The 14259-nt window shown below is 28.7% G+C and overlaps 2 protein-coding genes across 2 annotated transcripts; one reads left to right on the top strand and one right to left on the bottom strand.

The window, feature by feature from the left end:
• Nucleotides 1–1257: 1257 nt before the first annotated feature.
• On the top strand, nucleotides 1258–2286 carry LOC119683989 (elongation of very long chain fatty acids protein F-like). Its single transcript, XM_038097898.1, has 3 exons — nucleotides 1258–1398; nucleotides 1458–1648; nucleotides 1704–2286. Exons 1-3 carry the CDS (start codon nucleotides 1338–1340, stop codon nucleotides 2283–2285), a joined length of 834 nt encoding a protein of 277 aa, XP_037953826.1. The 5' UTR covers nucleotides 1258–1337; the 3' UTR covers nucleotide 2286.
• Nucleotides 2287–13837: 11551 nt separating this feature from the next.
• Nucleotides 13838–14253, bottom strand: LOC119684230 (fibrinogen-like protein 1). Its single transcript, XM_038098234.1, has 2 exons — nucleotides 14032–14253; nucleotides 13838–13965 (listed from the first exon to the last, which is right to left on the bottom strand). Exons 1-2 carry the CDS (start codon nucleotides 14184–14186, stop codon nucleotides 13851–13853), a joined length of 270 nt encoding a protein of 89 aa, XP_037954162.1. The 5' UTR covers nucleotides 14187–14253; the 3' UTR covers nucleotides 13838–13850.
• Nucleotides 14254–14259: the final 6 nt, after the last annotated feature.

The following is a 14259-nucleotide window of genomic DNA, read 5'->3' as shown; positions in this document are numbered from 1 at the left end:
ATTTACATATCATAGCTGAAATCAAGCTAAAGGAGAAGAAGTATCCTTTTCTTCTCATGGTAATCAAGCTGTAAAGCAATCAAAAAAAATTTAGCGTATCCAGATTAAATAATCACGCCCTTCGGACTAATGTGACACAAAAAATCAATAAAATGCACAACACCAGAGCTACCTCAAATATTAATGATACCTGGCGTAGTGTTAAATCCCAACTACAAAACATTTGTGTCGAAACCCTGGAGTATATGAACAAAGAAGCGAAAGAATGGCTCTGAGAAGAACTTTGGCAACTAATTGATGACCGCAGAAATTAATAATAATAATAATAATTTTATCACAGTAAGTACAAAAAATATTAAAATAAACTTGCTCTCTTAATCAAATTTTATTTGCACAGCATTTTGTAAAATGTATATGATATACATATATCATAAAAACAACATCGCTGTTTTATCAGAAAGTCAAGCTATGCAGTCTGCGATATCAGCCACAACTAACTCTTACTTGCTGAAACAAAACAAGAGAAGCTCAACAACTTTGAGTAGAGGTCACTGTATATATCGGGGCGTAGTTCCGAGAAATCGGAATATTACGAAAAATAAAAAAATTTATGAACTAGCTAGAAGACGAACTGTTATGCTATTGAAGAGGATACTCAAAGAGCTATTAAAATAGTGCTTCAAATACAAAAGAGCGGCAACTATTTTTTGTTGTACATGCCCTGCACTTGGAAACAAAGAACAGCTAGACTGGGCAAACTGCTAGACTGTATTATGAGACTATATTGTTAATTTTATAAAAGTTGAAAACGTTTAGCTGTAATATGTAAATGTAGAAATTTCTTAAAACCATTAAAATGCTCATCAAAAATGTTGACTTTAAATCGGCTCTCATATGACAGTCGTAACATCAGTTTATGTCAAGATATTGATTCAGATATGCCTCTGATACTAATATTCGTATAAAAATATATATTAATCCAGATGAAATAATTATTTAAAAACAGTAACTTATTACGAACTTATTAGTAAACACTGCAATTATTTCTTAATTATTAATATTTACTCATAAAAAATAAATTATATTTTTATATTTACCTATGATTTATATTATTTTTTTAAAATACGGAAACCATTTTAAAACACAACTTTTTAAAATTCCAATTATGCAAACTTATTACGAAGGTCGCTGAATGCATATAACAATGGTATTTAATGTGAAATTATATAGATACAATTTCAGTATACTTTAGTTAAATTAATCAGACGCATTCTTTCGCAAATAGTGCACTGAGTTCTATTTCATTCTTCAACCTAGGAAGTCTGACAGTGAGTGCAATGTTTCTAATATTAACGCATATTTTTAAACAAATAAAAGAATGGGATGAACGACATTACGGTAACCAAATAAAAATTTGGAAAATCAAGCAAAATTATTAATAATTATTTTTGTATTAGTGAAAACAACAACAAACATACCAATTGTAGGCTCACCAGTAAAAGTTATTGCAGTAACGGTTGCTTACATTCTATTCGTCCTCAAAATCGGACCCTACCTCATGAGAAATCGTGAACCATTTAATGTGAAATTGTTAATGCAAGTCTATAATGTTTTCCAGGTTCTTGTAAATCTTTACATGGGAGTGATGGTAAATTAAATAAAAATGAGTTTAGAGCAATAATGAAACGATATTATTTTTTCAGGGTTTTAAGCTTCTGTGGGTACCAGATCAACATAGTTTTGGTTGCATAACAAGCTTACCAGTTACACATAGATTGAAATCCTTCGAACTCTTTTTATGTTATTTATATTTTTTAGTGAAAATTATAGATTATATGGACACAATTTTCTTCGTGTTGCGAAAAAGCTTTAAACAAATAACTTTCCTACATGTTTATCATCATGTTCTAATGGTTTTGGTAGGAGTTATGGTGTCACGATATTACGGCACTGGTGGTCATCAACTTGTTACTGGGGATTTGAATGCATTTATACATGTTATTATGTACAGTTATTATTTTTTCAGTGCTTTAAATCCAAATATTAAAACATCTAAGTGGAAGCGGTTTATTACTACAGCTCAAATTATCCAGTTCATTTTAATAATAATCCATCAGTTATGGGCTTTATTTATCAGTAAGGGATGCACTTATCCCAAGATTTTGCTATATTTAAATTTATCACAGGCAATGATAATGATTATATTATTTAGTAATTTTTATATTAAAACTTATATAAGAAGAAAATCTAACATCAAAGAAGATCGACATCTAAAATCTACGTAAACTGTTGGAAATTATAAAAATACAAATATCTGAAAAAGTAGATATCAATTATTTAACTATATAAATTAAATAAACTTTGCTTAAAAATTTAAAACAAAGCGTATTAATTATTATTTACGCCCTTTGAATTAAATAGTTGAACTATTTTTGTTAACTGAGTTACAAAACCAATATATGGGATTGGCAGGAGGTGTTATTCACACCGATTTTACACCCACAATAATCAGATAATATGTAAATATTATCTATAATTAACACAAAGAAATAAATTTTCGATAATCAATCTGGTATGTTGCTAATAAATACTATATTAATTTACTAGAAGATATATATATATGTTCACACGTACCAAATATTAGAATTCTCTTTTATTGTCGCACTTTTGGCTTTATTAAATCTTGAAATCAGTTTAACAGACGAACTATACAAAAAAGAATAGAGTACGTACCAGTTTCATGGCATTTATGGTCTACTTACCAAAAGTTCGTAGATTCACTATCTTTGAAACGGGGTCTCTAAACTTTTAAAATAATAACTTTGCTTTACCTATAAAATTCAAGAAGCAAAATATTATATTGAAAAAACTTTTACTTCCTCTTCGAAAAATTGATTCAAGAACAAATTAAAACAAAAACTTTCATTTCTCTTTGAGGACTTGGTTCAAAAGTAAATTACGCGCTGAGATTATAAATATGTATACACTGAGAAATGTTTAAACACTAATTATATGTCTAGAAACTTGTTGTCAATTAGATTTATGCTGAGCTATAGTCATAACAGTGCATTTTCCAATAACTATCTATAAATTAAATTACGAAAGAATTTTTAATGTATATTTTTTTAAGTAGGTATGCCAAATGCATATATCTATGAACTTAAGAGCCCTTTTAATATGCAAGCACAATGTAAAAGTAGACAAAAGAATAAAGTAATTGGAACTAAAATGCATTCTTGTATTGTATAATATATTAGCATGTATAGCTTAGTATCAAAATACTTTTTAGTTGCGATTTGTAGCTTCAGGAAATATGACATTCTATCGGTGAAGTCTTCTTAATCTGCTTTTAATGTGTATCTTGAACAATATATAAAATGAAATAACTAAAGAAACGATTATTTATTTTTTTTTTACATTTTCAGTTCCACTGTTCAACCACTGGAGAATTCACCGATTATTAACTTAAATGATTTTCGTACTTAAAATGGGATCTTAAGACATCATAAACCTTTGAAATTGTTATTGCAAATAAATAATTCATCTCAAGTTGTTGCAAGCTTATACATAGTAAGAAGAATAATATAAATATTATGAATACAATTGCTTGCTTGGCCTTACACCTATATAGATGTTACAATGTGGACTTGGTAACATTGTGCAAAAACCACTTGAAATTCATGCTTATATATACTAAGTGATCGAAATGATTGATTTTATGGATATAATTTTCTTCGCATTACGTAAAGGTTTTAGACAAATCACTTTCCTGCACGTTTATCATCATGCAAGTGGTTCTTTCAACATCTATTATGGTTCTGGTGGACACCATATGTTACTTTAGACAGTAAATTCTTTTGTGGTTATATGATTATATATACTTACTACTTAGTCAATCGTATTAATCTAAAGATTAAAAATTCAATTTGGAAAGAACTCCTTACTGTGGTTTTGTTATAATAATTGTTCATCAGCTGTTGGCTTTAATAATGAGTAGGAGATCCACATATCCTTTGATATAAAAATTTTTTAATTTAAAATTAAATGAATTTTATCAAAAATTATATTGTGAAAATATCTATTAATAATAATAAAAAAACAATTTTAAAATGTATATAAATTATGGTATGAAATAATATGAATTATACATTGGATTTTATATGGCAAGTTTCAAATTCGTAATTCGACTTTGTCTGGGTTTCGAGATATCGATTTAAATAAGCCAAAAGTTGTTCCAGTGAATAGTGGAAACATACAGCTCCCTGTTACGGTAACAGAGATAATATGCTGTAAATATTAAGGAAATTTTCGAAACTAGAGATCGAGATCGAAAACAAATATATAGCAAACATATATATTTTTTCAATATAATATTTATTGTCGCTCGCCAATTATTCTAGAACATTAACTAATCTATTGCAGAGAACCATAATATAATAATTATTTAATACTTTAAAAATATGTCTATGTATATGCTTAAATTAAATAAATTCCTTCATATTTCTTTATATAATACGATATATACAATATTTATAAAATAAAAAAAATAAAACAAACTAAAGACTAACAAAAAAATGCATATATTACTTGCATTACATATGCTGCACGCATACATATGCTGCACGCATGGCCCATATATGCACTATGTGTAGATATGCATCCAAATCTGTTTGAATTGAATAACAAAAAATTTTAATATTATAAAAAAAATAAAAATAGTATATTTTGCTACTTTTGTAATATAAAGGCAAGGAATTCATGCCAAACTTACACAATATTAAGTAAAATAGATTTTCAATATGCATAAACGTACACAATGCGCATATGTTATGTACAAAAAGTCAAGAATATAGAATTTCTACGTTCGAATTTATGCAGTTTGAAATATGTTCATAAATATGAACCTCCATAAATAGTAGTGAGCCGAGTGTACTTCTGCTGCAACTGCACTTTGAACCGTGCAAATACACTTCAGCTTTCGCTTTTATAAGTAAACTTACAGTAACATAAGTGGAACAGTACTTTCTGATTATAGCATGAGTACATGGTATGTATTTTTTAACAAATCCCAAAGTAATACTTATTATAAAACAATTTTGGAGAATTTGAAATAATTAAAGATATTAAGACTTCATTTTTTTATCAACATATCCATGGTTGTAGTCAAAGTTAAGCAATAGAGCAAGACCAATACAATCAGACCTCCACTATATGTAACAAATTTTATCATTAATAGTACTTTATAATGAGAAGAAAGAAACCCAAAGATTGATTGGGTTAATTCCTCAAATCTACCCAAAAGATTGTCATTTTATCTTAGATGTGGCTTAACAAACTTCTCCGAAAGTGATGATTCTATAAGCTGATTTCGTGTATAGGTACAGATATCACATATTATCTTTTTGTAGTTAGCAATTTTACATTATACATCACTTGACAAACACTGACCACATTAAAATTAGCAAAACTTATCACAAAAAAGGGGATTCTATAGTTAAGTATATTTCGTGCATTACGTATGTCTATCTGAGTGAAATATTTTGCATTTGATATTGCATCTCTAAATGCAAATTTCGATTTTATGAGAATTAAAACCGGCTGATCTGGTAGTATTTAGAATATACGTTGGTTGGGTGTTCAAAAATGATCTTTGGAAATATATGTATAATTGCGAAGATATATGAACAAACAGGATCTGTAACAGCTATGCTAGCGACTAAATACTGTCGAAAAGTAAGTATATTAAAAAATTTTACTTCTGTTAGTGAAGCGTCAAAAAAGTTAGAAATTAATCCAATACACAAAGCGCTCAGTATTTGAGGTAGATTATAAAGTATTTTGTATTTGAGTTTACATCTCTAAATTCTAAGTCAGATCCAGTAAAAACTGAAGTTGACTGATCTACTAGTATGTAGGTAGAACATGTGGTACTGGGGTTTTGAATATGAACTTTAAGATTATAATTTTTTTTATTATTGCATTTTCTTCTTTGACAAGACCCATTTTTTGCTTGATGAATGTGTCAACAAACCAAACTGTAGCATCTGGGACAGTACAAACTGCGAGTAACTATTAAAAAACGATTGAATTCATAGTTGATTTATTGGTTGCAGTGGCAGGCCATCAGATAACTTTTCATGTGCATTTTTTTTTAACTTTATTTTATTAAATACAAACTATTCTAAGCATTAATAATAGGTAGTACTTATGGCAATAACAATACTTACACGTACATCAAATTACGATTCTTCAACATTTTGCTACTATATTCCTCGCAAAAACCTCTTGGATTGAAAAAAATAGATTTAATCCAACACGTTCATCCCGTTGAATTTAGTTAATTTAATAGGTTATTCATCTTTATCGATGAACAGTCTGTTAAGCTGCCAATGAAATACCTTCTTAGAAACCTATATCTTCTGGAAGCCAAAACCGGGTATTCACAGAGTATGCCAAATGGTACGGCACTTACACACTATGTGAGGTGTGGTTGGTGTATTATTAATTATCTCCGTAAATAGTATTCTTCACCCAACATAATACTAGTGACACCAATTGTTTATATATATATTTACATCAAATCAAAGTATATCGAACCTTATCAGTACCAAATATGCTTACCGGAAATGTAGCAATATTTCAAAATAAAGCAATATATTTACAAAATTTTAAAATTCTAAACAGATACATTAAAAGCAGTGCATTTTCAGCATTTACAGATTTTTTTGTATATTTTATTTCATTTATTTCGTTTTTTTTGCTTTTCATTATTCTGTTTGTGCACGTAAAAACATGCACGTACGTGTATACCTACATGCGTTGAAAATTGTTGCATTTGTAGTCAAATATGATTTTGCTGTCTTAAGAATGAAAAATAAAACATGTTCCCGTCCTTTCCCCAAATTTCATGTACATCAAATGCAATGCTGAAGTGCACAGAAAGTAGATTTTCACAGACCCAACATTGCGTATGAGCAATATTTAATTTACATGCACTTTACGTGTTACTGGCACGCATTATGTGCATTTGCTTAACTTTGTTTCAGAATTTTCATTGTGAAAGCAGGGAATTGCATTTCGTTTTTGTTTTTCTTTCCTAGTCTAATATCGAAATCCGTATTTTAAATAAAACATAACGCCAGTAAACTACGTCAAAGTTAATTTAGTCTTTAAATAAACCATTAATTTTTTTTTTGGATTAGTGCACTACGAAACTTACAAATGTAAATACAAATTTATTCTTCACTTCAATATGCAATACCTCATCAAAGGTTAATTATAAATTACTTTCATTGCATATTGTATTGCAGACTTTGGTCCAAAAACTGATTCATTACTACAGACTTCGTTAAGTTTTCATATATCTAACAACGTATGCACTCAAATGAATATCTTAAATTTATTTGAAGCAATTAATTCATTTCTAATAATAAATATGTTAATGTATAATGACGTCAAATGATTTATAAATAATATTAGAAATGTTATATATGCACTCAGAAAAATAATTTGGTTGATTCAATTAGATTTTAACTAAATCACAGATCAAAATATTCTTACTCGATGCATAGGGTTGGTACAACCATACTTTACATGTTGGTTTTCATATCTTCTTTACGATATGAGCTAAAATTGTTTTAACAAAATTATCAGGTCAATTTAACTAGTATATGGTTAGAGCATATTTTTCTGAGTGTTTATGTATATATATGCATATATACCTTTTACAGAACTGGAGATATAGCCATTTGAAAATGTTTCTACTATGCCAATTTTCAAAACCCCATGGGTCCATATCTCTAAGGAAAAAATCATAAAAATTTTTCCCAAGATACGGGTCTTCTAATTTTATAAAAGGAGCCCATAAAAAAATTTCAGCCAAATCGGAGATCATGAGGTCAAAAAGGTGTCCGAGTTGTAAAAGAACTGTATTATATACCTTCTGCTTAAAAAGTATCCGGATTTTGTTGTTTGTTAACTACTCGTTAAGTAATAGACCTTTTTCAAAAATTTTTTTTTCAATTAGTTTGTTTACAGCAACTGTTAATGTTAGACTACCTCAAGTGCATTTAGCGATTTTTACTATGAAAAATTCTTGTTGTACGCGATTTTTTGGCCAAACAAGGCACCACTGTCATCGCTCAGGCACCATATTCGCCAGATCTAGATCCGTGCGACATTTTCCTGTTCCCGAAACTCAAATTGCCCCTTCGTGGTAAGCGTTTTGAACCTATTGAATCGGTAAAAGAGAATTCGCTGAAGGAACTAAAAGCCATACCTTCACGGGCCTACGAAAACTGTATGGAAGATTGGGTTAAGAGTTGGCACATGTGTATCGCTTCAGAAGGAGCAAATTTTGAAGGAGATAAAATAAATTTGGAATACAATTTAAATTTATGTGTTTTATTTACAAAATCCGAGTACTTTTTAGGCAGAAGGTATGTTATATATTACATATGTTATATATACTATGTATATTAGCCGTTTTTATTCTAAAATCAGTTATTAGATTTTTATTGTCTTTAATATTATAAAAAAAAATTATCAAATTAGTTGAAATTTTTGAAATACACTACAAAATAGTTCAGATACTATATAAATATATTTTTGATATATTTTTGATATATTAAATATATATGACTTTTTCATTTCTGTTTATCTGCTAATATCCAAATTAGTGTTCCAATTTTCAAGCATAATTTTGCATAGCAAAGTTAGTGCTCTGCATGTACTCATACAGTTGAATCCAAAAAATATATAGAATTGGCTAAATATATGATATTAGTATCCATATAAAATGACTACAGAAAAATAATTAAGAAACAAGTTTGAAAATATAGTGCATTCGTTTATTTGTTATTATCCATGCAGCACTAACACAATAGGTCTATACGCCAAAGTGGATCAAAATAAAAAAAAAATCAAACAGCACTTGCAAAATTATAGAATTTTTTATAATTTTACATAATTTACATAGAGCATATGTTTATTACACTGAAAACCCTTTTGAGTGGATAGCCATTGTCAGCCAATTTATGTTTATTAAAGAACGTCACTCAACCAATAGAGTTAAGTTCTAACAAATAATACTAAAATAAAAAAAATTCGTTTAGAAAAAAACTAACCATTCAGGAGAGAATTCTTTGAATAGAAGTGTCCATTATCAAAATTTCCATAGTTAATTAATATTTAATAAACTGTCAAAGATCTTATATTAATAATAAGATATATAGTAGGGTTTTTGTATTCACTTTAAACCACATCTGAGTCAATATACATATAAAAATCAGGTTGTAAAATAATAAATGAATAAATTTATTACTTTCAAATAAATCTGGACGTGGACAAAACTAAGGCCACTTTTATAACTAGGCCACTGCAGATAAGAAAATGAATTGGAAAGAATATGTAAAAAGCGAAAGACGTACATTTATGGAACGATCTTTCAAACATCTACTAAAAGAAAAACTGCATATCAATAACAAAACATCATATCATCAGTTCAGAATAATTTCAGTTGCTAGCCATCACTGTTATCCAAATTTTGGCATTGAGCAATATACTGAGGGCATGGCTTTGTAACCATAACATATGGTTATGAGGCCCTGACTAAGCTCCAGAACGTGGAGTTTTGATCACAAAGAAAAAGTACACAGTTTGATAATACTATATAAGTAACTTTGTCGAACAAAATACGTAAGGGAGAGAAGAAGAGCATATTTTATTGCTTTACGATCTTGCAGATCCCTACTTAAAGAAAAGCTAAGTATTAGTAATAAAGCATGATCATATAATCAGTTTAAAAAAAATTGTATTACAATGTATTATTCAGTAGTCATAATAGTATAGAAATGCATAGATTTAATCATCATTAAATTCGAAAATAAGTTATTTCTTATAACTAGAGCTTTTCTATTAAAAAAAAATGTCCTTCAGTTCATTTTTCATCCGCTTTCCTTTCTTCGCCTCTCTTTCGCTCTACTCTTCTTTCTTTTTGTTCTTTTTCTTCTCTAGTACTTACTCTATTTCTGCAGAATATTAAAGATTATTTTAAACGTAATGAAGAAACTATTTTCTAGACTGATTTCATGTTTACAGGAGTTATCTAGGAGTTATACTAGTTGGGATTATACTAGTTGATACATGTACTATTATTCATTGGAATAATAGTATATGTATCAAAACTAAGAAGGTTAACCCAATCTAAGATTAATTAAATAATAAAAGGATTAATTTTCTAAGTGCAGAAATTTTAATTTTAAAACTTTATTGCTATAAACTAAAGATTCGAATTTATAAGATTTACGTTGAATTAAATTGAAAGTCAAGATTTTAAAACAATTCTACTAAAACTTTTCTACTAACAGACTAGCTCCATGTGTAAATTATAAAACTTATTTTCCATGAAAACTTTATCGCTTTGTAACTTGTCAATCACATTTGGAACGACACACACCTGTCATGTTTTACTGCAATGTGTCGCCATTTTCCTCGACTCTAAATGTATCGAAACTCGAGATACATTCGAAGTTAAAAGTTCAGCTTTTTTCTAGTTTCACTAAACAACAAAACTTAATTCAAAAGTTGACGCATTTGCTGAGTTACTTTCATTTCATCCATTTATATAAAATTTTAGATATACATTCATATATATCAATATGTAACATACATAGATATATGCAGTTACTCGTAATGCTATTGACACATAATGCTATTGACTTTTACAATTTAACGTATCTGGAACTTTGGCAAGGACTTTACTTTCATCATATGTTAAAAGTTCGACTTAATATCAAAAAAAATTATGCTTAAGGAAAAATGTTATTAAATTTGTATTTTATTAAATACTAAATATATAATGTATACAGCATACTGCTTTTAAATAGGATATTTTAAAGATTATATAGTTTTTTAAATGAAAGTCTTCAGTAATCATATGTTTCTATATTCTACTCTAGACATGAATAGTTTTTATTGCAACCAAACTTTAATGATTTAAAATATCAATCATTCGGAATTATTCATTATCGTCAATAAAAACTGTGAACTCAAAACTGAGTACTCAATTTTAATTTAATTTAAAATATAGCAATCTTTTTCTATTTTCTTTACTTTTTAAAATTTTTTTTTTTGATTTGTTTGTAATTCAATCCCAAAAAACTTTATGCGGTTTCTAACTACTAGAGTTGGACTTTTCCAACTGTTGATGACCAAACTCAACCGCTTTAAAACCACTCGAAACTCATTCTGCATCAATTCAAAAGTTTTTAAAACTATTCAGCAATTGCATAAATATTCGCTTCTGAATTTGCAACGTGGAACAACAACAATTATAATTGTAAAAAAATATCAAACTCAGATACAAATTTTTATCTAAATTTGTGTTTCTATAATCGGTATTATTGATAACCTCTATTACCTACCACATTTCTGTAGGCTCCATGTCACGTAACCCAATATCACCCAAACTTAAATTTAACTCCTTAATGGATATCAATACTCAAGCACTTGAGTACTTATACCAAAGCTTGATATAAGTGTAATACCCACTGTTGTGACAAATAGTGTACATAATAGAAAATGATTCTAAGATAAAGTATTAGCTTGCAGATCTTACTTCGTCTAATAGCGTACTGTAATATATTGTGTTATCAAAAATCGCAACTGAATCCAAGTTGATTCCTTTACTCAAGCGAGATGTCTAATATTTGTAAGACACCAGTTACCCACACCATACCACTTTCTAAAATATGACGAAGATTATGCCAAGAAGATCTGAGCCCCGTTCGTCTCAGCCATATAATCACCAAACTTTTTTGGCACACATTTCAAATCTTTTTGAAAAATCTGAATATGAAAGATATGTGATTTCTTGGTAAGCATGCTTTAAGCATTTTTACTGAGGGATCTTAAACAAGTACTGGTATAGACAGTGGAATTCTCTCTGTAGAACTGCATAAATCCTCTCACTACAGGTTTCCAAATTATTGTAGTGTTGTAAGAAAAAAACAGCTGTTTTGATATGTCTTGCTTCTCATGTGCATCTGATATGCTGCAAAAACAGCTGTTTCATTTTGACGTTGCATTCTTGCAATTTTAGTGGAGTATTCTTGTATCTCGTGTACATTGCAATGACTTTGCAAGACAGAGTGAATATTCCTGTTGTTCTTACCTAAACTGTAAACTTCTAACAATTTATATGTCAGGTTGTTGTCATTTATATTTTCTCTCTCTTTTTTCCTTAAAGCTTTAAGTAAGGCGGTTGCAATGAGAAAATGTAGGATACTAATTAAACATATATGTATATTAAATATTGGAACTAAATAATCTCTTTAGCTTATTTTTAATAGCTTTTAAAATTTGTCTTTTAGTGGTCAGTGAAAGAATCTGTTGTTTTCATTTTTCGTTTATAATTTTTGGATGGCATTAGGTCAGGAAACCTCTTTTAATCGTAAAAAGACCAAATTATTCATAAAAAGTCAATGACATTCAGTCCAAAGTGTTATACCTTACTTCTTTTTATAAACTGACTAAGGTGTGAACTGTGGACCCTTGAGTTAGCACAAAGTAACATATTATATATATTACTTTGCGTATACAAACCACCAGAAGGCATGGATGCTCAATGTGAAAAATTCATCTTTCTTGATTGAATTTTTTTTTTCCAAGTATCATTTAAAATTTTATTTATTTATTTTTGTACCAAAAAAATGTATTCTCCTGCAATAATTTCTATTTAATATATTTTTTATATACCCAACATTTTTTAATTTTTCTTAAAATAAATTTATTAATAATACTTTGTATTGCTCACAATTATTTAACTGTTTCCTTTGATTACAAAAAAAGCACTATTTTCAAAATTAATTTCGCCATTTAAATATTCAAAATACCTTCAAAAATTCATAGCTCTTCAAAAAGTAAAAACAATCTAAATGCATTTCAGGCTATATACAAAGTGACCCATATTCCGTTCCGGAACAGAAGTGTTCTGAACTTAACGCATCGATTGTGTCAACTGAGTGGATTGTGGTTTTGAAACAAAATGTCAGCTACTGGTAAAAAGAAAAATATATAATACAGGGGGTAGTGCAAAAAAAAAGAAAAGTATATAATAACCAAAAGGGAAACTAATTCGTTTGGACATTTTATTTTTTTGCCGCTCTACACTGCCATCTTCGACAAGTACTCTTCCACTTCCAGTTGCACAACAATAATTGCAATTACTACTACTAGAAAAAAAAATTCGACCATGGCCACTCGTAGCATTTAAGGGGGACCATGCCAAATTGTGTCCATTGTTTGATGCAGTTACATTGTTGAATCATTTTGCAACCATGACAGTTTTAATTACTGAACTTTTGCTTGAGGCATTTTTGGGTTACGTTATATATACAGTATATATGTATATATATATATTGTTTATTTTTTTTAATTTTTGCGATATTTTAGATAAAAGTTTTTCATTTAACCATTCATAGTTTCACCTTTTCCTTTTGGAATTCTACTTATTCTCGTTGCTCTTTTGACTTAGTTTTGCTTGGATCTACCGCACAGATTTTTGACATCTTTTTCACAACAATTGCATTTTTTTGAAGCAATTTACTCGTACCTGTGCTTTTCTATTTAATTGCTTATCTAGCTGACATTGCTTGATGATATAATCTTTTCTTGTTCTGGGACACGAAAAATTCAATTAAATAACAATTAATACGATTTTGCAGAATTCAACAGGAAAATTTATAACCATTTGAATATAAAATAAAATTAGTACAGAATGTCTTCAACTTTATTGAAATCTGTATTATTATTATATAAAATATATACTTGTTTTATATTTTCCCAATTATTTAAGTTCTTACGGGACGTATAGCCATATTCACAGATTTGTATAAACTAGAAAAGCCATGCCATTTATTCCAAACAATACCTTTCGTTTCTTCATCATAAACACCATTTAAATTGCTATATTTAAAAAAAAATAAATTTTAACAATAACCATATATTACTGTGTAATATGTTATATCTTACCTTTCGATGCACTTATTAAACCACCATCCACTCTGATATATAACAGCACAATCTTTCGTAATATCATTATCATTGTCAACATCAGTAGTTGAAAATTTCATATCGACATGTTTTCTTAGTGAGTCTCCTGCATCTCCTGTGTACGCACCAAGCATACTGAGTGTATATTGTGCATCTTCATTTTCTATAGCAAACCCACTATAGTAGGCAGTAACATTTTTTCCCTCT

This window comes from Teleopsis dalmanni, chromosome 2 (genome assembly GCF_002237135.1).
Source record: "Teleopsis dalmanni isolate 2A chromosome 2, ASM223713v2, whole genome shotgun sequence".
Classification (NCBI taxonomy): domain Eukaryota; kingdom Metazoa; phylum Arthropoda; class Insecta; order Diptera; family Diopsidae; genus Teleopsis; species Teleopsis dalmanni.
This window is presented reverse-complemented; position numbering and strand designations above follow the sequence as displayed.